General features: G+C 41.4%; 2 protein-coding genes across 9 annotated transcripts in view; one reads left to right on the top strand and one right to left on the bottom strand.

Annotated features, from left to right (window-relative positions):
• MEGF10 (multiple EGF like domains 10) overlaps positions 1-25386 on the top strand; it is a 480748-nt gene that overhangs the window by 109657 nt on the left and 345705 nt on the right. The gene's annotated exons all lie outside the window — the stretch shown is intronic.
• Positions 71-23818, bottom strand: C7H5orf63 (chromosome 7 C5orf63 homolog). 4 transcript variants are annotated; one of them, XM_086410542.1, is made up of 5 exons: positions 23622-23743; positions 22070-22115; positions 6338-6458; positions 1376-1432; positions 71-698 (listed from the first exon to the last, which is right to left on the bottom strand). In XM_086410542.1, exons 3-5 carry the CDS (start codon positions 6449-6451, stop codon positions 534-536), a joined length of 336 nt encoding a protein of 111 aa, XP_086266668.1. In that variant the 5' UTR covers positions 6452-6458; positions 22070-22115; positions 23622-23743; the 3' UTR covers positions 71-533. The 4 variants fall into 4 exon arrangements, with proteins under 4 accessions (XP_086266668.1, XP_086266666.1, XP_086266665.1 ...); XM_086410540.1 differs by having other exon boundaries at positions 71-710; positions 23622-23725; XM_086410539.1 differs by lacking the exon at positions 22070-22115 and having other exon boundaries at positions 71-710; positions 23622-23818.

The raw sequence follows: 25386 nt of genomic DNA, 5'->3' as shown, positions 1-25386 counted from the left end.
TGTACAAAAAAATAAGCTCTAATTAAAACAGGTATTATTAAATTCCTCTGAAATAGACTTCATGCAGATGTATTTGTTAAAACATCCTTTTATTGACTGTGTAGAGTTATTAGCAATTCACATTTCACTTTATCTACCAAGTGGAAGAACATTTATTCTTTCATTAAAAAGTTAAGCCCTTAGGGCAGGAGCAGGGACAGAGCCGCCTTCTTATAAACGGCTCAGTCCAGTGAATGTGAGATGCTTCCATAGTAATACAAAAGAGTAAAATAAATAAAACAAGTGGATTTCTCCTGCCTTCCATCATCCCCTCCCTGACAATACACCCCACTTATTTTATAAAATGCCGGCATGTAAACAGTTCCCACATTGGTACTTCCATTAATCACAAAAGGAATATCACTATTTGGCACCCCTGAGTTCAGAACATCTGTAGAGCTGTGCGAAAATTACAAAAGGAGTTTGAAGACACAGTCATTTCCTCAGGAAAACACGTTCTGGACAGAGAAGGTAGAAAATCATGAGGGTGTTTGTCAGCCTCCTGCACCTTGCTGCTCAAGCTTCTGGAGCTGTTTCTCAAGTTTTGAGAGGTTTACTCGATGCATCATCAGAAACTGGCCATTCAAATGAAAGACAGGGATGTCAAATTTATACCTGTCATACCAAGCAGAGTTTTCTGGAAGTGTGATGTCCACCTCCTGTAAAATAAACTGAAACAGAGACAGACTAAAGCTCTATTTTTCAGCAACATGGAACAATGCAATGGTTATAGTGACAAACTGATCACCAGACCACTTCTAACACTCAGAGATTTTTTTTACTGTTATTGTTTGTTTGAGGTCCACAGTCATCTAATGACCTTGATTTCCCTAACCTGATTGATTTCTTCATATTCCTTAATTTGCCAGTTCGCTACTTTTCTGTTATATCTGTTAGGTTCTGCATTACTACTCAGTTGAAATGAAATAAACTATGTCCCCAACTGGGAAGCTGCCTGAGACTCAAGAAAGACATGTTTGGACTGGAAGATTGGGAAAGGTGTCACAGTTTGCAACTGGAAAACACTTCCATGGAAATGACAAAATAACATAAAAGGAATAGGGACAAAAGCTTAAAGCATGAATACCGTACCTGCTAGTCAACTTTGACTCATTTTAACAGTCAGAGTAAGAAAACCAGTGCAGCTCAGACAAAAACACTTAGGTGTAATGACTTTTATGGAAATCAGCACTAAAATCTCTCTGAAGAACAGAAAGAAAATTTAAATGAAAAACCATTCAATGTCTTTTCCTAAGAAAGGATCCAGACAGATGCTTTGTCTTACACTACATATACTATCCATTCCATATACTAAAGCTATAGTGTATCATATTACCCGGTTTCTGTAAGGCTCCAGTACTTCCTTGGCTTCATCACAAAGGGGACATGGATCCTATAGGAAGAAAACAGCCATTAATCCCAAAGAAATGGCATTCAGCCTGACAAAAGCCACAAGAAGCAGATTATACTTAAAGGACTATTTTCTCCCAGGTTAATTATACTGTTTTGTTTCCAAAGCAAACACTGCTATAGGATCTTATAAATAGCTAGTATTCCATGGTAAATGGGCTTTTGGCAATTTTTAATTGTGTTTTGATTTTTTTCTCTACAAGCATATTTATCTAATAAATGTTGATGCTTACATGTTACACATATATATGTGTGGATATATGTACACACAACACATTTAGATGTTTATATGTTCTTATTACTGGTTTAGTATAATTGATACCTGGGAAGATCATTTTCCAAACATCTATAGTTTTAGGGCTTTGTCCTTCCTAGATGAGGAGCACCTTCTAGGCCTGGCTGATATTGCCAGAATATCTTAAAATCTGTTTTGACTGGGGGGCACTGAGCTTTGCCAGCCTGTCTTTCCATTTATTTTATCTTTGTTTTTCTTTGGCCATGCCATGCGGCTTGAGGGATCTTAGTTCCCTGACCAGGGATTGAACCTGGACCCATAGCAGTGAAAGCATGGAGTCCTAAGCCCTGGGCTGCCAGGAAGTCCCCAGCCTGTTTTTCCTAATAACCCACTGGGATGGAGTTAGATAGTTACTGCCCCGTCTTTAGGAGGGAAAAATCTCTTTACTTTGGGTGCTGATTTTACCAACTCATTAATGTTTTGTCAGTTTTATCACTATAAGTGTCAGCAGTAGGAGAAGGCAATGGCACCCCACTCCAGTACTCTTGCCTGGAAAACCCCATGGACGGAGGAGCCTGGTGGGCTTCAGTCCATGGGGTGGCTAAGAGTCGGACATGACTGAGTGACTTCGCTTTCACTTTTTACTTTCATGCATTGGAGAAGGAAACAGCGACCCACTCCAGTGTTCTTGCCTGGAGAATCCCAGGGACAGGGGAGCCTGGTGGGCTGCCGTCTGTGGGGTCGCACAGAGTCAGACACGACTGAAGCGACTTAGCAGCAGTAGGTTTCCCAGAGTAACTCCACCGTAGGAGCATGCAAGTTTCAGTGGCTGTTGTCTGCACTCTGTCTAGAGGAGAAGTCTGCCGAGAATGCTATGGACCATTGGCAGATTTTAAAGGCTTGTGAGGCTCTGACTCAGAGAACAAGGACTACTGTAGGTTCTCTTGTATGAGCTAAAAACAGATTCAGCATTACTGATGCTTATATAAAACGGGCTTTTTAACAGGATAGAAAACGATGAGCTGTTATGGAGGCCCTTCCTCCAGCTTAACTCACCATATTTTGAAACAAGAGCCCAGATCATCAAAAGACATTTTCCTTCAGAAAGGTCTTTCTGGCCCTATTTTCCTGCTTCAGAGAATTGGGCTCATTATGTTATTATTAGCATTATAATAAACAGATTATGGATAGTCTGTGATTTTTAAGATAACCACATTAAAATTTTCTGAAAAAGTTCAAAAAAGTCAAGAGAGGATCTTAAAAGCAAAAGCAAAACAAAAACCAGGGAAATTGCAGAAGTATTTGCTTTTATAATAAAGAACTTTAGTAGATCTAGGATCACTTTTTTTCTCTTTTTCTAAACCCAGGGACCATGGAAGTCTGGGCAAATTATCACGTGTGTATGTATTTTTATGAGGAAAGGTTCATCAAATTTAAAGAAATCTATGAACTGAAAAATGACAAGATGGTAAAGAATGCAGGAGATGTGAGTCTGATCCCTGGGTCAGGAAGATCCCCTGGAGAAGGGAATGGCTGCGCACTCCAGTATTCTTACCTGGAGAATGGCATGGACAGAGAAGCCTGGCAGGAGTCCATAGGGTTGCAAAGAGTTGGACACAGCTGAGCAACTAACAAACACACCCTAGCTACAGATGGCCCAGGGACTGGCCAGTCATAGACAATGGATAGTGTGAGGCTTTTGCTGGGGTTTCTGTAGATACCTGAAATGTGAGATCTGGGATTGGGATTGCTGCAGTCATTCATCTAAAGAGCCAGAGTGTGCACTGCTTTAACTCAGAGAATGTGGAGCTGAAGCGACTGGTAATATGCTTATGTTGCAGAATCAAGCTACTTCTGAAACCAGACTAACCCATAAAATCCCTTTTTCATTTAAGCCACTCTGGGAAGTACTTTCTATTATTTATAACTGGAAGAGACCTGAAATGTACTTTTTCTTTCAGAGAACTGGGAACTCCTGGAGGTGACAGTAATATCTTGTATTCTAATGACACAAATGAAGGGGGTTCAGTACAAGTTTTAAGCTGAATGGAAGATTAGTGGAATTTTTTTTTTGGGGGGGGGCACATGTGTTGGCTTACTTAGGCGTCCCTGGTGGCTCAGATGGTAGAGTGCCAGCAATGTGGGAGACTTGGGTTTGATCCCTGAGTCAGGAAGATACCCTAGAGGAGCAAATGGCAACCCACTCCAGTATTCTTGCCTGGAAAATCCCATGGACAGAGGAGCCTGGCAGGCTACAGTCCATGGGGTCACAAAGAGTTGGACACGACTGAGCGACATCACTTTCTTTTTTGGCTTACTTGGCTATTGTTCAAACTGAAAAATAGTGCAGAATAGTTAGGCTGAATGAGCACCATTAACCTTAAGGAATTATTTTATTTTTGTGGTTAATTTTCATATGCATTTCTCATATGTAGACACAGATTATGAAATATTTTCGTTCCATAATAGTGCAATATACTATTATGAATATGAAAAGTAGTTAAGATTATTTTCAGTTAATTTTAAAATTTTATTAGATAATTGTCAGATATATTCAATTGCTAAAATGCCTGAAATGTGAGTAAGTCTATTAAACAAGAGACCTTTTTTGCTTGAATTGCAGTATTTTTCACTAAAGTTAATTCTGTTACCCAGCACTTTATTTCTTTTTTGACTATAAATCACACAAAGTAATGTTAATTAGCAAAACGAAATCCATAATATTTGTCTTATAAGTTTTACAGGAAAAATCTCTTAAAAAATTCACACTTACTTTATGGCTTAAAACTAGTGTTAGGGATAAGAAAATAAGTAGTCAGTCCTCATTATTTGTGGATTCTGTATCTGCGAATTCATCTATTCACTAAAACTTATTTGTAACCCTAAAATTAACACCCAAGCTTTTGCAGTCATTCACGGATGTGCAGTTGCATAGAGCAGTGAAAAATCTGAGTTGCCCAAAGTGTACATTTCCAGCTGAGTTGTTGACAAGATGATGCTCTTTCTAGCTCTCATACTGTAAACAAGTGTCCTTTTCATGATCTACTTCAGTTCAGTTGCTCAGTCATGTCTGACTCTTTGGACTGCAGGATGACAGACATCCTGTCCATCACCAACTCCCGGAGTTTGCTCAAACTCACGTCCATCGAGTCCATGATGCCATCCAACCACCTCATCCTCTGCTGTCCCCTTCTCCTCCTGCCTTCAATCTTTCCCAGCCTCAGGACCTTTTCCAATGAGTTAGTTCTTCGTATCAGGTGGCCAAATCATGATCTACTCAGTGCCATGCTTCTTGCATTTTTGTGTTTTTCTGCCATGTAAAATAACCCAAGTGGAGTGCTGAAGTGCTGTCCAGTATTTCTAAGCATAAGAAGGCTGTGAGGTGCCTTAGGGAGAAAGTACTGTGTTAGATAAGCTTTGTTCAGGCATATGTTATGTTGCTGCTGGCCCTGAGCTCAGTGTTAATGGATCATCAGTATATATTAAATAAGGTGCCTTTAAACAGAAACACACATAAAACAAAGTTATGTATTTTTTCCCCTCCTCTTATCCTATCTTGACCAACTCCCTAGAGCTTTCTCCTCATCATTTCTCTGAAAATGCTCTTAAGTTTCAATGACCTTCATGTTGCCAAATCCACTGGTCAATTTTCAGACTTAATTCTTTCAAACTACCAGCAGTATTTGGCAAAGCTGACCATTTTCCTTAAAACAAAGGTTATTGTATTGATCAACTGACAAAAATGTTGTGACCAGATGCTCAAAAGACTCTAACCCTATATTCCTCCTAGGAGCAGTGGTTCCATACTTGCTAATTCAGTATTTGTAGCGATTTTATAGACTATGACTATCACAAATAACAAGAACTGACTATATTTTTTTTCTTTTTTTTTTTTAGACTTTCTTTTTTTAATATAAATTTATTTTAATTGGAGGCTAATTATTTTCCAATATTATATTGGTTTTGCCATACATCAACATGAATCTACCACGGGTGTACACGTGTTCCCCATCCTGAACCTCCCTCTAACCTCCCTGCCCATACCATCCCTCTGGGTCATCCCAGTGCACCAGCCCTGAGCATCCTGTATCATGCATCGAACCTGGACTGGTGATTCATTTCACATATGATATTATACATGTTTCAATGCCATTCTCCCAAATCGTACCACCCTCGCCCTGTCCCACAGAGTCCAAAAGACTGTTCTATACATCTGTGTCTCTTTTGCTGTCTCACATACAGGATTATCGTTACCATCTTTCTAAATTCCCTATATATGCGTTAGTATACTGTATTGGTGTTTTTCTTTCTGGCTTACTTCACTCTGTATAATAGGCTCCAGTTTCATCCACCTCATTAGAACTGATTCAAATGTCAAGAACTGACTATATTTTTAAATGATACACTTGTAAAAATCAGTTCTTTTCTTTCAATGTAATGATTGGATGATAAATATATTAATTTACTCTCTGAAAACAGTGAGACAATGAAGTAGCTGGGTAGGGTAAACTGATGAGTGGGTCTGAAGAAAATTTATACCATTGCTTGCTTTCCTTTCAACATTTTCCCCCTTTCTTAAATGTACAACTTTCTTTTCCCAACATTTGAATACTTCATGTTTCTAAAGTAGTAATTTTACTTTTTCCTCTGTACCTTTGTGAATAAGGTCAGCACAGGCAGAGCAGTCTTTGAGGCAGAGAGATTTCTCAAGAGCAGTTGAAAGGAGTGTTTGGCAAGTTGCATGCTATTTCCTTGAAACCAGAGCATCTTAATTCTGCCAAGAGAAAAATAGATCAGTAAACTTATGTGCCCTAGACTTTGCTCTTTATAATAGGAACAGTAAGCTGCAAGTCTGTAATGGAATTTGAAGACTTCAGATGTGCTTCTTGGAGTCCAAGAATGGCAGAGAGGCCAAGATGTTTGGCAAGTCTCCATGATGCCTCAGTATGCACTGGATTCCAAAGAAAAGAGAACTTAGAAGGAGAAAAATCCAAATGTATGGATTAACTACGTGTCTAATCACTTGGTTTCTGTAAGCAAATTGCATGTGTGTGTTAATTAGAATAAAAAATTAAATTTCACCTGTAGGTTTTGCTAGCATCCTGATGATCTTCTAAAATGTGGAAGTTTCCTGACATAGTTTTTATTTGCAGAGGTAGCTTATCTTATTGGTAGGCATTCAACAGTGCCCAGCCACCTTCACGGTAAAGGACCAGTAAGTAAGCAGCACAAGTCTCCAGCTGAAGGTTAAGGCTATTACTTATGAGATCTGTACTCTGCTGCAAGAGGTGGGGGAACACAGAGCGGTACTTAGAGGAACCTACAAGGAGAATTAGGCTGAGCTAACTTGTCAAAAACAAAAATCTACTCAACTCTTTTAAGAAGTATTTTTAAAAGGAGATTGCCATCATTTTTGAAAACATCCACAAATGTACTAGTGTTTCTGCTGGAGATATTCCAATAAGAACAGCTTGGTAACAGCAGCATGTCAAACACTAGGCTTTGAAGTTCTCTCATCCTGCTAGTTTGCACGACATAAGACACCCTACTGATTTCTAGTTATTCTACTGAGCCTCCAGCTTTGTCCTTTAAACTACATATATGATCATTTTACTTTTAAAACATACGCATTGTTGACTTTATTGCTTATCAATAGTCCTAGCATGAATTCATTCCTGGGATCTTCATTTCTTAACTTCTCTTTACTCCATCTCTCCAACTTCATCTATCAGTTTTCCCCCTCCCTTATCTTGGCAAGTTGCAGAGCAAAGATTTTGTTTCTGTTCCTTGAATAACCAAAGATTATTTCTTCATCAGGATTTCTGCACTTCCTGTCCCCTTGTGTGGAAAACTCTCAAGTAGCTTTTCATTTGGCCTGGGCACATGTCACCTCCTTAGAGATGCCTTAGTGACTACCTTATCAACATGGGCCAGTCCACCACTCTCCTTCCTCGTACCTTGCTATAGTTTTCGATTATCCTTCACTATCTAAAATTGTTTACCTATATGTTCCCTTTACTACAACATGAGTTCCACAGGAGCAGATACTTATTCACTCCAGTAATTTCTGAGTGTCTACAATTAACCTGGTATATAGTAGCTGTTTAAATAATTGTTTGAATGTTAATAGTATTAGAGTGAGCCTTTTTCCTCCTCTCCAGTTTCACCTCTAACCCTCATCAGACACTCAGTGTGCACAGTTGTCACTATTTGGGCTTCCCTGGCGAATCAGATGGTAAAGAATCTGCCTGCAATGCAGGAGACTTGGGTTCGATCCCTGAGTCAGGAAGATCCCTTGAAGAAGGGAATGGCTACCTACCCACTCCAGTACTCTTGCCTGGAGAATTCCATAGTCAGAGGAGCCTGGCGGGCCATAGTCCACGGGGTTGCAAAGAGTTGGATACGACTGAACGACTAACACTTTTTATCCCCCTTTCTCGTTTCACCTCTACCCCTCATCAGACACTCAGGATGCACAGCAGTCACTGGGTAGATCTCATATCATAACTAAAGGTAAGCACTCCTTCGCGTGTCCGCAAGAAGCAGGCAGGGCACCGCAGCTGGTCCCAGCCCTTCCCCACCGTCTTGAGTCTCATTCTGCTCTGCTCCACACAGCATGCCTGTATTAACTGTGCATTGGTCTCTACTGGTGACCAGGCTTCTCAGTGTAAGATTAGCTTCAAACTCATTTCAAACAGAAAGATATGACTTTGAAAGCACTGAACCCATATCAAACTAGAGTAAAGACAGACAAAAGGACTGAATTCTGACCTGTAGAAACAATAATCTTTCCTTCTTTCTTAAACCCTTAGTCTTCCAGTTCTTCCTGGATCTCCCTGTTAACTAAATGATCCTGATAATGCATAAAAAAGAATGTGATAAGAATTCTGCAAGGACTCAGCATTATTCTAAGGCGGACAGTAGATCTAAACAGTTTCACTATATGCTGTGCTCCTCTCAACTAAGCGATAAGCCCTGGTGTATATATTTTCCATAAATTCAGCAGAATCAGCACTCCAATAGGTGAATGTGGTTGGAGACAGTAGCTTCAAAACATGTTTCTGTCTACAGAGGATACAAATGAAGGGGGAAAGTAGAATGCTAGCCATGTTTACACTAGATACAAATTTCTGCATCGCTGGTTTGGGGGAGGCATTATGTTAATAGTGACACACCCTCCTAGAGTACGAAGGTAAAGAAGCTGTACTAAATGGAGAAAGAAAATTCTGAAGATCAGTTTTGTGAGAGTAAAAACAGAAAGGCAGCCCTGGAAATGAGAAGGAGCAGGCCATGTAAGGCAGTGAGCTAAGATGACAACCAGGATAGTGAACAGCAGCTGTGTGCTTTGGGTGGAAGGATTTAAGATTTATTGATGTCTGCTGGTAAGGAATAGAAAACTTATTGCTTTTAGCTAGCTAAGTTGAGACTGAGGTGCTAAGGCTTTTGTTAAAAAAAAAAAAAAATCACAATCACAGTGGAAATCTGCTTTAGTATTTCCAACATGACAAAACACAGCATGCAGTCTTGGTTGCACCCAAGAGAAATAAAACCTGTCATAGTAAACAGAGTTGCTATTCATTCCAGATTTGGAAGAATACTTGTTCAACTAACCCAGAAAGCTAAATAAAGTCTTCAGAGATGCCACTACCATTCTGCCTAAACTAGTTCTCTTCTCCATGTTAGTCTCCATTTCGCCTTTTTCCCCCCATGTGAATTTAATCACTTAAACATGGAACATTTGTTCATTGAGAAATGCATTAGCATTATGCAGTTTTACTACCTGCATATTTTCCAAATGCCCTGAGGCACATGCATTTTACCACACTGTTAAATTAACTTATTTCTTTGTAAGCACTGTATTATAAAATTATATTGGAGTCTGATATATATATATATATATATATATAATTCCCTATACCTCTCCTAGGCAGAAATAAGATATTAAGGCTAAAGTTCTGACCACTGGAGTTCACTTAGTTTTAGAAATAAAAAGTAAAATGAAAAATGGTACACTCCAATTGGAATCCCATAATATTCTTCTTAGAATATTTTATTAACTCTGTAAACCCTAATGCCATTGCTGTCAATGTCATATTCACCCAATCATGCCTTCTTGAAGTAAAATCTTAATACGGACTACTCTGTCAATGTGACGTTTTCATAGAACATAGTTCTATTATTTTTGAACAGTATCTTAGCACAGTAAGAAATATTCTGAAAGGTGGTCTGTACCTGTTGGCTCATGACTAGGAGGACAACACTTTTTTGATTATGTCACTGAATTTTGTCATGAAATGTGTGTCTTTACTACACACGCACACACACACACACACAATTTTATCCTTTGTATTCTGTTACATGCCTATGTAATATAAGCAAAAAGAGTTGTGTGCATAGTATCAAAAAAGCACAGTTGGGTCACCTTTGTCACAGCCAAAAAAAAAAGTATAAGATTGGATTTAGAATGTGTCTAAAACAAATTCCACAGCCTAACAATAAACATGGTGACTCCTGCTGTTTCAAGTACATGGCTGCTCAAAGGCATGGATCACCCCAAAAGAGAGAGGGAATGCTGGCTTTTCAACAGAACTGAGACTGACTTCAGTGGTCTTATGGCCGAATCAAATACAGCATGAGGGAGGGCTGACTGGACCCAATTCCCTCCTCCTTGAAGCAATATAAGAAGGGTAACTTTATAGCGTTTTCCCTGCAAAACACTGAAGGGCATACCATTAAAGCAACTGATCACAGGACAGAAAGAAGCCAGGGTCATTTGCGCCTTTCTTAAGGATTATTCATTTCTTGCATGAGGAGCTGCTCATGCTGCTCTGGCTGCACATCACCTTTGTGGGGCTCCTGGATTCTTCAAATGCTGTGTGTGTCTGATTAGAAGGCAAACAACATTGTTCTCATTTGAGGAGAGAAACTGACCTTCACAGATCAGAATTTTTATTCATTCAAAGAATCCTTTGGCACACTGAGTCTCCAAGCTCACATGATCTCTCATCAGTAAGCTGCAGTGTTGTTAGTTCATGTGCAAAATCAAAAGTCTATATAAGCTCAGGTACCACCTTCATTCAGTTCAGTTCAGTTTAGTCGCTCAGTTGTGTCCAACCCTTTGCAGCCCGATGAACTGCAGCACACCAAGGCTTCCCTGTCCATCACCAACTCCAAAAGCTTGCTCAAACTCACGTCCATTGAATTGGTGATGCCATCCAACCAATTCATCCTCTGTCGTCCCCTTCTCCTGCATTCAATCTTTCCCAGCATCAGGGTCTTTGCAAATGAGTCAGTTCTTCACATCAGATGGCCAAAGTATTGGAACTTCAGCTTCAGCATCAGTTCTTCCAATGAATATTTAGGACTGATTTCCTTTAGGATTGACTGGTTTGATCTCCTGGCAGTCCAAGGGACTCTCAAGAGTCTTCTCCAATACCACAGTTCAAAAACATCAATTCTTCGGCATTCAGCTTTCTTTATAGTCCAACTCTCACTTCCATTTTTGAATACTGGAAAAATCATAGCTTTGAATAGAGGGACTTTTGTTGGCAAAGTAATGTCTCTGCTTTTTATTTATTTATTTTTTTGCTGTACCACAGAGCATGTGGGATCTTAGTCCCCTGGCCAGGGTTCGAACCCATGCCACTGTATCAGAAGTGCAGTCTTAACCACTGGACAGGGAACCAGGGAAATCCCAATGTCTCTGCTTTTTAATATGCTGTCTAGGTTGGTCACAGCTTTTCTTCTAAGGAGCAAGTGTCTTTTAATTTCATGGCTGCAGTCACCATCTGCAGTGATTTTGGAGCCCCCCCAAATAAAAAGTCTGTCACTGTTTCCATCGTTTCCCCATCTATTTGCCATGAAGTGATGGGACTGGAGGCCATGATCTTCATTTTTTGAATGTTGAGTTTCAAGCCAGTTTTTTCACACTCCTCTTTCACTTTCATCAAGAGGCTCTTTAGTGCCTCTTTGCTTTCTGCCATGAGGGTAGTGTCATCTGCATATCTGAGGTTACTGATATTTCTCCCTGCAGTCTTGATTCCAGCTTGTGCTTCACCAGCCCAGCATTTCACATGATGTACTCTGCATATAAGTTAAATAAGCAGGGTGACAATACACAGCCTTGATGTACTCCTTTCTTAAATTGGAACCAGTCTGTTGTTCCATGTCTGGTTCTAATTGTTGCTTCTTGACTGCCTACAGATTTCTCAGGAGGCAGGTAAGGTGGTCTGGTATTCTCTTCTCTTTCAGAATTGTCTAGTTTGTTGTTATCCACACAGTCAAATGCTTTAGCATAGTCAATGAAGCAGATGTTTTTCTGGCATTCTCTTGCTTTTTCTATGATCCAACAGATGTTGGCAATTTGATCTCTGGTTCTTCTGCCTTTTCTAAATCCAGCCTGTACATCTGGAAGTTCTCAGTTCACATATTGTTGAAGCCTAGCTTGGAGAATTTTGAGCATTACTTTGATAGTGTGAGATGAGTGCAGTTGTGCAGTAGTTTGAGCATTCTTTGGCATTGCCTTTCTTTGGGATTGGAATGAAAACTGACCTTTTCCAGTGCTGAGTTTTCCAAAATTGCTGGCATATTCAATGTAGTTCTTTCACAGCATCATCTTTTAGGATTTGAAATTGCTCAGCTGGGAATTCCATCACTTCCACTAGCTTTGTTTGTAGTGATACTTCCTAAGGCCCACATGACTTCACACTCCAGGATGTCTGGCTCTAGGTGAGTGATCATACTATCATCATGGTTATCTGGGTCATTAAGGGTCTTTTTTGGGTCTTATAGTTCTTCTGTGCATTCTTGCTATCTCTTCTTAATATCTTCTGCTTTTGTTAGGTCCATACCATTTCTATCCTTTATTGTGCCCATCTTTGCATGAAATGTTCCCTTGGTATCTCTAATTTTCTTGTAGAGATTTTCAGTCTTTCCCATTCTATTGTTTTCCTCTATATTTTTGCACTGATCACTGAGGAGGGCTTTCTTATCTCTCCTTGCTATTCTTAAGAACTTTGCATTCAGATGGATATATCTTTCATTTTCTCTTTGCCTTTCACTTCTCTTCTCAGCTATGTATAAGGTCTCCTCAGACAACCATTTCTCTTTTTTGCATTTCTTTCTCTTGAGGATGGTTTTGATCACCGCCTTCTATATAATGTTACGAACCTCCATCTATAGTTCTTTAGGCATTCTATCTATCAGATCTAATCCCTTCAATCTATTTGTCACTTCTACTGTATAATCGTAAGAGATTTTATTTAGCTCATACCTGAATGATCTAGTCATTTTCCATACTTTCTTCAATTAAGTCTGAATTTTGCAATAAGGAGTTCATGATCTGAGCCACAGTCAGCTCCTGGTCTTATTTTTGCTGACTGTATCCAGCTTCTTCATCTTCAGCTGCAAAAAATATAATCAATCTGATTTTGGTATTGACTATGTGGTGATGTCCAGCTGTAGAGTTGTCTCTCGTGTTGTTGGAAGAGGTTGTTTGCTATGACCAGTGTGTTCTCTTAGCAAAATTCTGCTGGTCTTTGCCCTGCTTCACTCTGTACTCCAAGGCTCGACATTGGAGCTTCTTCACAAGAGTATAATGTAAATTTAATACTGAGCTGGAATTAACCTAAGACTATTACTGTCGCTCTTGCTGGACCTGAGTTCCAGCAGAGGCTCAGGGCTTCTGTTTAATCATTTTTGCCACGTGAGATGTTAAGTGCTCCATTTCACATTCACTACCATCTAAGTATAACATTCCTATTGTTATCCAGTAACTAGAAACACGTGTGTGTGTGTGCACACACAGGCCCACAGAAACACCCCTCTATTGGGAACAAAATCCACTGTTTAGATTCCTGAGAGCTCATATAATGAGGTGAGAGTGCTCTTAGGGCACTCATCTGGGTCACTGGGCTGTCCCTAATCCAGAGAAACAGGGATGAATGATGCCTCCCCAGGGGTCTTATGTGTTTGTGGTCAGTCAGCGGTGTCCAAACCTCCCTCTCTCCCAAACAAGTGGGAGCCTAGCCTGGGATCCTGGGTCCAAGGGTGGAGCCAAGAGTGACAAGGTGAGGGGTGTGTAGGGACCCAGTCAAAGCTGCAGACTGAGCTGATACTTTGAGGTGTCAGTTCCAAGAGTAAGCAGGGTTAGAATGAGGCTGCAGAACAGAAACAGAGGGTAGGGGGTGGAAGGCAGCCTGCAGGGGGGCCCTCACTCCCTGGGTGGGCTCTCAGGTGCTTTTGCAGTATCTCAGCTACAGCAGTCAGGGTACCTGGCCAGGGGAGCTGCCAAGGAGATAGCCCCAACTCAGACATGATGTTACAACAAGGATCCCTGGCTCACCATGCACCTGTGGGGCCACCTGTACATGGCTTCATGCTCAGCTCCATTCTTTTTTTAAGTAATGTAACACTGTATTAGTTTCAGGTATAAAATATATTGATTTGGTATTTGCACATACTGTGAGATGATTATCACAGCCTCATCTGTCTGGGATCTGGACTGCTGACTTGATCCCACATAACACACGAGATCCTGAGCAGACACACACACACGTCCACCCTGCTCCCTGCAGCTTCTATTTCCAGGATTCAGGGGCAACAGCTTTATCACAAGGGGGAAAGAGAAGCCTATAGAGAGAAGCAGTTTCAGAAAGATGTGACTGGTCACATGAGTTCCTAGAGATAAACCCCCTTTCTAACTTTCTTTTAAATGATCACTATGACTCTGGTGTTTCCAAGTATCTGGATGTCTCTACTCCACTGTTGGGATGCAATGGGTGCTCCATTCATTTACACTCCATCCATTCACACTGATCTGCACAAAAAGTTTTTTAACTGTTTGAAGTGTGGGCCCTGGCCTATCCAATAAGATTACAACTCCTCCGAAGGTATACGGCATTTACATGTCCATCACTTAGTACCTACACTCTGCTCCTCTATCCCACTCCCTTCAAATTCTCAGTAAAATTAAGCCCTTATTGTTTTTCTTCATCCTGTCTGGTGTTTAGCCCATTTCTTTCCCTCCAAATAAAACTCTCACATGGAGAAATCAACTCCACATTCTGGATATAAGCAACAAGAATTAGAGAGAGACACTCCAGTGGATTTAGGAGGGAGTTAAATTCTTCACTGAAACAATATAAATACAGGAGATCACAACAGGGACATCTAATGGGCACCTTCAGATGTCACAGAGAAAAGAAGAGAAGAGTACTGTGGGCTGACATTGGAACTGGTTTCATGAGAGAAGGATCCTAAGTCATATAGGATTTGGATACATAGAAAAGGGGAAAGCATTCTGAAGTCAGGGCTAGACACAAAGGCATGAGGTAGGAATGCTGTGGCCTTTTGGATGGGAGCCAAAGAAGGGTTTTAAAGAATAGAGTGATGCGATAAAATCAGTATTTTAGGAGACTGATCTGGCAGCAGCGAGCAGGATAGACTGCAAAGGAAAGAAGAATGGAGGCAGGAAAGAACTGAGTTACAAAAATCTAGGTGTGGGATGAGAGTCACTCATTCAACAATTACCTGCTGTTTTCCATGTATGAGATACTCATAGGTACTGGGTTCAGTGATGCACCAAAAAGTTAAGTCCCTGCCCTCATGGGGTCCATACTGTCACTGGGCACAATAAAGAGACTCTTAGGTCAGAAAACATCAGACAGTAGTAAGCAGAGGGGAGGGAGTGAAACAGGGTGATATGATGGTAACCAAGGCAGGCCTTTAAATAAGGTGCTCTGAGCAGGTGTCATTTTTGCTGAGACTAAAGGCTAAGAAGGTACAAGGATCTGAAAGAAGAGCATTGCAGGAGAGAGAACAGTAAGTGCAAAGGCTCTAGGGTGAGGACAACTTTGACTCAGGGGAAGAAACAGAAAGGACAGTGTGGCTAAAGCAAGTAAGCAAGGGGAAGAGTGGAGGAGACAGGTCAGTGGGGGTTGGAACACCTAAGGCCTCTGGATTATGTTAACGAATTGAGGTTTTAAGCATAATTAGATTTAGAGGAAGGAAGTTACGTGATCACATGTACATTTTAAAAAGATGACTGTAGGGACTTCCCTGGCAGTTCAGTGGTTAGTGATTCCACTGCTGGGGACCCAAACTGTATCTCTGGTTAGGAAACTAAGATTCCCTGCAAGCCACATACATGTGAGTGCTAAGTTGCTTCAGTCGTGTCTGACTCTTTGCGACAACACAGACTGTAACCTGCCAGCTCCTCCGTCCATGGGCTTCTCCAGGCAAGAATACTGGAGTGGATTGCCATGCCCTCCTCCAGGGCATCTTCCCAATCCAGGGATTGAACCCACATCTCTTATGTCAGGAGACATAAGACCCGCATTGGCAGGTGGGTTCTTTACCACTCATGCCACCTGGGAAGCCTGGCAAGCCATATGTCATGGTGAAAAAAAGAGATGACTTTAGCACTGTGTGGGCTTCCCTGGTGACTCAGTCAAGAATTTGACTGCAATGCAGGAGACCTGGGTTCGATCCCTGGGTTGGGAAGATCCCCTGGAGAGGCAACGGCTACCCACTCCAGTATTCTGGCCTGGAGAACAGCAGGCAGAAGAGCCTAGTAAGCTACAGTCCATGTGGTCACAAAGAGTTGGAGACGACTGAGCAACTTTCACTTTCACTTAGCACTGTGTGAAGAATGGGTTTGGGATGGCAAGAGTGGAACCAGGGAGTCAGTTAGGGGCTACTGTCGTAGTCCAGGGGAGAAAGGTGGGTGGCATGGACAGGCCTGAAAGGACCTGCCAATGAACCGGATTTGAGTAATTAAAAATGACAGTAAGGACTATCCTAGTTTCGGTCGTGAGCCTCTGGGTGGGTTACGGTGCCCAGTTTACTAAAATGAGGGATGCTGAGGCAGGAACAGATTGAGTGGGGTGTGGGTCTGGGAGCTCTGAGGGACAGGCTGGAGCTCAAGTAGAAAGTGGCATATACAGGTTTGGTAGCCATGAAAAAAACCAGGACTGAAGATAAAATTCAAGACTCCTTCAGTTTGAAGGCTCCAATTACAGCTGAGATTGTGAGATCATCTAAATAGCTAAGAAAAGAAGAGGGCCCAGGAGAGACCGCTCAGGCAATTCAACATTCAGAAGCAGCGTAGAGAGGAGCCAGTGAAGGAGGCGAAGAGAAAGGTTGATGGGGTAGGAGGAAAATCAGAAAAGTGGGCTGTTGTGGAAGCCAGCAGGAGAAAGTGTGTCCAGAAAGACAGGAGTGGCCAATTGTCAAAAAGAGTGATGAGGGCTTGGACTGGAAAAGGGACAGTTAAAGAATCTACCACGAATCAGATAAGATATGTCTGATGTCCCTCCAAAGGAATGAAATCTTACAACCAATGCCAACCCTAAAATAAATGGCCTTGTCTGATCCCTGGCTAATTTCACCTCTTAAACAAAAGGAGATATTTCTGGTGAAGATGGAGGCAGTGGGGTAGGGAGAAGTGTAAAAGCTGAAGTTGGATGGCTGACTTAAAAAGAGATAATAAATGTAAAAATCTCTGTACAAGTTAAAAAGCAGAACAGAGAAATAAAGCTTAGCTATTTGTTACAAAGATAAATACAAAGATAAAGTATTGTTATTAATAATACTGATGATGATGAATCTACTGACTGAAATGTGCTTTTACTGGCCCCAGAAGGAGGATTTAAAACTCTAGGAATGACAGTCTTAGAAACAGGGAATTGAAAACTGAAAAACATTTCAAACAAATAGCTGAAAAGTTTCAGATTGTGAAGATTACTTAAATGGGAATTCCTAAGACAGGATATAACTGATTCAAGATCCGACATATTTATTTTCTGGTGTTAGCTGGTCGGTTGTATCCAACTCTTCGATCCCATGGACTGTAGTCTGCCAGGCTCCTCTGTCAATGGAATTCTTGTCAATGACAAGAATACTGGAGTGGGTAGCCATTCCTTTCTCCAGGGGATCTTCCTGTCCCAGGGATTGAACTGGGTTTCCTGTATCAGAGGTGGATTCTTTACTGTCTGAGCCACCAGAGAAGCCCATTTATTTTCCACTAAGACTTAATATCTTGACCAGCAAATACCCTGGCACCAGGTTCTGGCTTAGCTTACTCAGGCCTCACACAGGACAATAAAATTCATTTTGCAAGAGGTAGGGGTTTTCCCTTGATGGGCTCTGAACAAAGGTCACTTCCTTTCCTGTTATTCCTTCCTAATACTTGCCTTTATGTTTTCAAAGAAGGGAAAATTCAGTACCACTCTTATTTTTTCAATGATATCCTCAACCCAACTCCTGTATATCAAAACAGAAGCTGCCCAGGAAGTGGTAAAGTTGGATTTATTAATAATCTTTAAAGACAAAACTTGTTCCAAAGTATTTTGAATAAATGTGTAGAGAGGTCAAAGTAAATGTAAAGGAATATAGCTTCCACTAACTCATCAGTCAGGGGAATTAAGCACAAATGGCATGATTCTTCATCTAAAGCTTTAAAGTTACTCTTTCTTACAGAGTTTCAGTTGAATTTCAGCACGTTTGAATTCTTGGGTGCATTTCTGTGTGAGGATTTCATAAATCTAAACCCCAAAGATAGGCAACTCCACCAATTAGTTCTCTGATGCTAGGCAATTCCTCGTCTCTTTAAGCCTCAGTTTCATCAACTGTAATATGGAACTATGACCCCCTGTCCTGTTCTCTCGTTTTACAGAGGCTAGGAGAAACTATACCCATAGGCTTTGGGTATCAAATGTCCTCCAGATCAGAGAAGGGGAAATCATATACAGAAGAGATGCTGTGGCAATAGCTCATGATGTCAAAAGGCTCCAAAGAAAGCCTTGGAAGTGGTTAGCTGTAGGAGTCTAAAATGCTAGGCCCATTTAAAGAGGACCAAAATTCAGACACAGATCTGGGCAGAAGTGTACATGGGCTTGCTTATCTCAAGCTTGTTTCTCTAGCTCCTGGGTCATAACTGGGAAGTCTTGGCATCCAAAAATACCCTGCAGGAAAATGGGGGAGGTGACATTGATCTTGCATTTTTGAGCATCTGATATGGAAAAGTACCTCCAAAAAGAATACTAAGAATGTGCCTCCAAAACTAAGAATAATGTTTCCTATTGACAGATACACTTACAGAATGGTTTTTAATGACAGACCCTCCTCGTCTTGACATTCTCTTCCACTTCCAGAAGTGCGGCTGTGTTTGCCGAGGCCAATAGCAAGCTGACACATGTGAAATGGGAGGGAGGAGGAATCTTCTGAGTAAGGAAGAGTTTGTTTTAGAATCTTTGGACCTTAGCAGTCACATTTACCAGATCGTTGCTTCAGAAGAGCCTACTTGGTAATAGGGTTAGTTTCCAGAAAAACATTTAGCCAGGAAAAATAAAATGAAGATGCTGATCAAGAATAGTAGTAGAGGGAGGGGTCCTCCCTCAAGCACCCAGGGCTTCGAAAGGGATTCCAGACTAATTCTTGTTCACACAATGGGGCTTGTACACACTGTACCCGTCCCCTCATCTTCAACCCCAAAGTTACTGACTCAGCATCTGGGCTAGAGCCAGAGGTATATTCTGAATTCAGAGCATGCAACAATGTTCAGTACAATTAGGACATAATGGCTGCAAAGCTGTTCCTGAAAGCCAAGAAAGCCTGAATAATGTGGTTGGGTTATATCATACATGAGGGCTTAATAGAGTTTAAAAACCAATTTGAAAATTCCTTCATTCCATAAAGATAACATTATGATGAGGGCAATATCAAGCCAGTTCAAGGGTTGGGGATAAAGTGCATAAGGAATTATGCAGACTCCTTTCCACATTATCCTTCTTAACCAAAATGACCCATTCCCTTTGAAGGTATCGCTAATGCTTACTACTGACCCAGAAAGAAGGCAATTTCATTAAAACATCTTAGTCTTATTGTACCCAGCTAGTAATGCCAGTTTCCTTCATTTCCAAAAACAACTGTTTGCAATTCAGATTCCATCCATCCAGGCAATGTCTCCCATTTGTCACTAATACTCCACCATTTCCAATTCATCTTGCAAAAGAGGTGAAGTTATCCACATGACCACACAAGACCTGAAAGATGTTTCATTCATTTTTAGCCTTTTTTTTTAGTAAATGGCTTTGGAACATTTGAGATAGTAAATCCATCACTTCTCTGGACTTGTGACACTAATACTGGAACATTAGGGACTATCCACTCTTGAGGTCCTGCTCTAGTAACCTTCAGATACATGAGATTTCTCAATTCTCTCAGTCCTATTCAGGTTACTTAAGAGCTGTCACATTGATAGAAAATCTTAATATTTTGGAGCTGGATTCCAAGGGACTTTGGAGATTCCCGTGCTTGATAAAGAAACTGTTTTACCAAAGACTTTTATAATTTTTTTCTGCAGTTCTTTTCTCTATATTTTCTCTTTGAACAATGCTTATTTTTCATATGAGACCAACACAGAATTTTCAGAACAGAAAGGGAACTCCAAGGTCAACTCTCTTTTTTCTCCAAAAGCTTTATACATTAATCCTCAGTGTATACCAAGTAACAGATACCACATTTTGTTTAAGATTAATTTAAGGATGGAGAGAATGAGGAAACATCTCAGCTTCAGGTGGCAGAATTCTTTTACTATAAGAACAAAGTTCTGATCTCTAAATCTAAGATGATACAGATTAACTTCATTTTTGAACTTGGAGAAACAGAGTTGAATTTAGCTCTTTTTTTTTTTTTTTTCAGTCTATGAACGAAGCTGCTTCAGTTGACTGAATTTCTATTAGTTTTTTTTTTTTTTTTCTTTTTCCTGAATTTCTATTAAATAACAGTATCCTTTCTCTTGGCTGACTGGAAGAACTACCTGTTTTAAGAAGTAAAACAAAATCAAATAATTCAGTCTGTCCTTACCCCTGACTAAACTAGAAGTCACTTCCCCATTATTTCATGATTAATATGAAAAAGTACACGAACAATGAGAGGAAGGTCATCTGTTTCCAGCAGCAACATTCTGGTTTCTGCTGGACTCCCATTGGCAACAGAAGGAAGCAGCATATACCACATGCCTGCCCTATTACAATACAAAAAGCTGACAAGTTTGAACTCTTTTGAAATGTCAGTGAAGTAGAAAAGATGATGTGGCTTTCGTTCAATATTATTTGGGTAACCTAGCCTTAAAATAGTGAACAAAGTCCTTTATTCTGAAGGCAGGACCAAACCAAGATATTAGTGGCTTAGGTAGGCTAATAATTTAGTATACCTTCTAATAGATACTTTTCAGATATTCACTCAATAGGTGTTTGAGTGAGGAGCTGGGCACTGCAGACCTTGAGAGAAAATGGAGATAGGGCTGGTGGCGTCTTTTACTTTGCATATTCCGTTCAGTATAAGAAAGACCCTGCAACTCACCAGGCTAGATCACCTAGGATGGCAGTTTGGTGACCATCTGTAGATTCTCAAATACACCCTTTCCTACTCCAAGCTGTTTATAAAGGCATTAACTGCAGCATTTATAACTGCATCTGGTAGCCCCTTGAAAGACTACTGTTTTACATTCTTTTCTGTACCTTGCTGATTCCCACTGATGCTTTCACATTCCTTATAGATCCAGCCTCCCCTTTACACCATGTACTGAGTATTTGTAATGTGTCAGGCACCGTGCCAGGTATAGAAATATAAAAGTGATTCAGATACTTTCCCTGCCCTTATGGAACTCACACCTTGGGTGGGCAAAAGATTTACAAACAAATAATACAATACCACAGTCTACAGAAGTAAAATGGTTGTTACTAGATATTGGTAAAATGCTCTGAAATCCTTGGAGATGGATACTTTCTTAAAATAGAAGATATTTTGAGTTTTACTTCTATCTCTGGAAATCTTATCTTGGGAAAGGATTGGAATAAAAAGAGTAATGTTTTCACGCCTCCAGTTCCCTGCCGCTATAACTGAGATGGGGAGGTAGGGATATGGAATAATATCTAGGTGAAACTTAGCCAAAACTTTCCACTTTGCATGTTCTTCGTCAAATAATTTTTGTCTCTCGAACTTGCCATGATACTAGGGGAAGGATGATGGAAGCTCACCTAGTCCCTGCTACTTGGGTAACTACACATCCCTGGATCCAGATGGTTTCTCCCTTCAAAATAATTGCAAACAAGATTAAAACTGCAAGCAGGAACTATTCCAGCTGGCTTTTGGCTTCCTCTGATGTACACCCCTTGAATAAAGCAGTGGCAAAATTCGATTTAAAATAAGGAACATAAAAAACCTTATTACTTGTACCAGCTCACCTCAAGGTCCCGCTATGTGCGAAACCCTGAGCCCTGGCATTACAGTAACTAAATGCATCAGCCAGCTGGAGTTTGCACATTATGAAATACAAAAACCTTAATAATAAGAAAAAGAAAACTTATTTTGAAGGTATACCTCCACACTGCCTCTGAGTATTTAAGAGTCTGCTGGAAATAGGCATCTGGAATAAAATAGAAATACAGTCCAATAAATTCCCAAGTTGGAAAACCCTCATTTCTATTTCCTTACCTGCCATCAATCCATCTAAAGAAAACCACATAGCCACATTTTCCTCTGGTAAAGGAGACAAAAAAATATTGATCCTTCTTTGGCAGGCAGTTACTACTGACCACAGTAAGCATGAAGAAAAAACTCTGGGGAGTCTGCCTATCTAAAAGACCAGCCCCACCAACCTTAATTTTCACGCCAGGACCTGTTCTGGTTCCAGGCAGTTCCTCAGCAGAGCAGGACGCAGGTTATTAGGTTACGACATTTCACACAGAACCATGATTTAGTTCTGCCTTATCCCCATTACTATAACCACTCAGCATTTCTAGGGCACAGCTCTTTTTCTAAGTGTTTTCAGTTTCAATGTATATACCTCCAAATATTGCTAGCATCATAAGCACTTTCATACAGCATTCCTGAGATAATTAGTAAATGAGAAGACTGGCCTCTAACAGCCACCTCATCTTTTCACAGTCACACACTAAAACATGGCTTTAGTGCTGCTTAACCAAGGCAGTGTGTGGTTAAGGAAACCTACTTAGGTTGGGAAATGTGCCAGAGAGTGTGGGGGACATAACAGATCTTAGAAGCAATCTCCATGCTATAGGAGCTGAGAATCTTGGGGTTGAGCTCGGTCATACTGTGGATTTTTTTTTTTTTTAAGTGTTCTAAAATACAAAGTATTACATAAAATACTTTATATTAAGAATAAAGATCAGCCAGGTTTAAAAAAAAAGAATAACTCTTTGTTCTTTAACAGGACAACCTTAGAAAGACACTTGCCTATTCATGTTAGTAACAATCCAGTAGGGACTTCTGCAACTCCGGACTTACTAAAAAAAAAAAAAGTATGAGTGATATTTGTCAGGGGTGACTGACAAGGCTAAATATTTATTGAGAATTGTATAGGTTCTGATTTATTCTCTCACGGTTCAGCACCCAGAAGGCTGCTTTTGTCCGGTAAAGGCAGAGAGGAGGTCCAGAAAACCCCAGGACTCACAGTGTTCCCCCACAGCACTCACGATTAAACCTTTTGGCCCTCAATTAAAGGTCAACATGGCTGCTCAAAAACGTTTATGTCAAAAGGCAGTCACCTCAGCCAACTGAGATTATATTGCCACTTCACAGAACTCAATTAAATCCGAAACAGAGCATCTGTTAATCAGGGAAGGGGCATGAAGTTGTGATGTTTTCTGCTTCCTCTTAAAAAGCTGCCTCTTCCCACCCGTGTTCACTTCCCAAAGCGCCATCGCGCGCGCGCACACATACACACACGCTTAGAATTTGCCCCCGGAGGTTCACAGATTTATGGCTCCCCGTTTAATTAAATTTCCTGTAATGACAATCGAAATCGGCAGCGTGCGGCACAGCTCCCGTGACCTCCTCTCCCGCCCGCCTACAGGCTCCGGGCTGGGGACCGCGAGCGCCGAGCTGCCGGCGCCCGACCGCGGGGACCCACCTGAGCCTCAGCCGCCCCTGTCGCCGCTTCCGCCCTGCGCCCGGGACTTCCGCCCCGGCCGCAGGCGCCCTGCCGCTCCCGCGCTTCCGCCCGGGCCCTCAGCCCCTAGGGCTAGTGTCAGTGGAGCCCAAACCCGAGCCAGTCGCCCCTCTGAACGGTGGCCGCGCCTGGGCTGTTAGGCGTGAATACAGACGCTAAAACCAAGGCCACACTGGTTTATTTTTTTAAGACCACGGAACAGTGACCTGGGATGTTTGGGAACCATTTAATAACGAGCATCAGATGTGAAAGCCAGCTTTTAAGAGAACGTGCAGTGAAGGCCGTTTTAACTCCCCCTCCCCCGCATTCATTCATTTATTGTTTACTGCCCTCTTTCTCGGAGAAGGCAATGGCACCCCACTCCAGTACTCTTGCCTGGAAAATCCCATGGATGGAGGAGCCTGGTAGGCTGCAGTCCATGGGGTCGCTGAGAGTCAGACACGACTGAGCAACTTCACTTTCACTTTTCACTTTCATGCACTGGAGAAGGAAATGGCAACCCACTCCAGTGTTCTTGCCTGGAGAATCCCAGGGACGGGGGAGCCTGGTGGGCTGCCGTCTATGGGATCCCACAGAGACAGACACGACTGAAGTGACTTAGAAGCAGCAGCAGGCAAGTCAAACATTTAGAAACAGCTTTACAAGTCATGTGTTCCCTTAGCTAACTGTTGTGAAAGGGACCTCTGGAAAAATAGGAATGTACTGTAGGTAAAGAAGTAACTTTTAGACTGGAACATATAGGGTCAGGTTGGGCAGGGACTATGCTCTCCAGGCCTAGGAACAGGTGACACTGAGGGAGCAGGAATGTGGGCAATGCGCAGAAGAGGGGCTAGCAAGGCTGAAGCCTTGAGGGAAGGGGGCAGGGGTCTGGGAGTTGGGGGCAGGTTGGAAACAAGCTGGAAAGGTAGGCCTGAGTAGACCCTGTAGGACTTTTCAGGTTTGTGCTAAGGGCAGCTGGAGAGCTTTTTGTTTTACTGTTTTTGTATGTGGAAGCAGGTTGAATTGATTGCTTTTCCATTATGAAAAGATCACTCACCTTTAGGGAGGGCATGTGAAGGGGATGGGGTAGAGGAGAACAGAGCTGGAACAGGAAAGGCAGTATGTGATGAATAGCCTAGGAGTGAGGTGTGATGGCCTGAATGTGTTACTGTAGTTGTTCAGTCACTAAGTCATGCTGGACTCTTTGTGACCCCATGGACTGCAGCATGCCAGACTATCCTGTCCTTCACCATCTCCCAGAGCTTACTCAAACTCATGTCCATTGAGTCGATGATTCCATCAAACAGTCTAGTCCTCTGCCACTCTCTTCTCCTCCTGCTTTAATCTTTCCCATCATCAGATCTTTTCCAATGAGTTGGCTCTTCCCATCAGGTGGCCAAAGAATTAGAGCTTCAGCATAGTCCTTCCAAAGAATATTCAGCATTGATTTCCTTTAGGATTGACTGGTTTGATCTCCTTGCTGTTTAAGGGATTCTCAAGAGTCTTTTCCAGCACCACAATTCAAAAGCATCAATTTTTATGTGCCAACCTTCTTTATGATCCAAGTCTCACATCCATACATGACTACTGGAAAAAACATAGCTTTGACTATATGGACTTTTGTCAGCAAAGTTATGTCTCTGCTTTTTAATATGCTGTCTAGATCTGTCATAGATTTTCTTCCAAGGAGCAAGCGTCTTTTAATTTCATGGCTGCAGTCACCATCCACAGTGATTTTGGAACTCAA

Source organism: Bos grunniens, chromosome 7, assembly GCF_055505025.1.
Source record: "Bos grunniens cultivar Pamir isolate PY7600 chromosome 7, Bosgru_T2T1.0, whole genome shotgun sequence".
Classification (NCBI taxonomy): domain Eukaryota; kingdom Metazoa; phylum Chordata; class Mammalia; order Artiodactyla; family Bovidae; genus Bos; species Bos grunniens.
The sequence above is the reverse complement of the archived record's forward strand: the minus strand, read 5'-3'. Positions and strand labels throughout refer to the sequence as shown.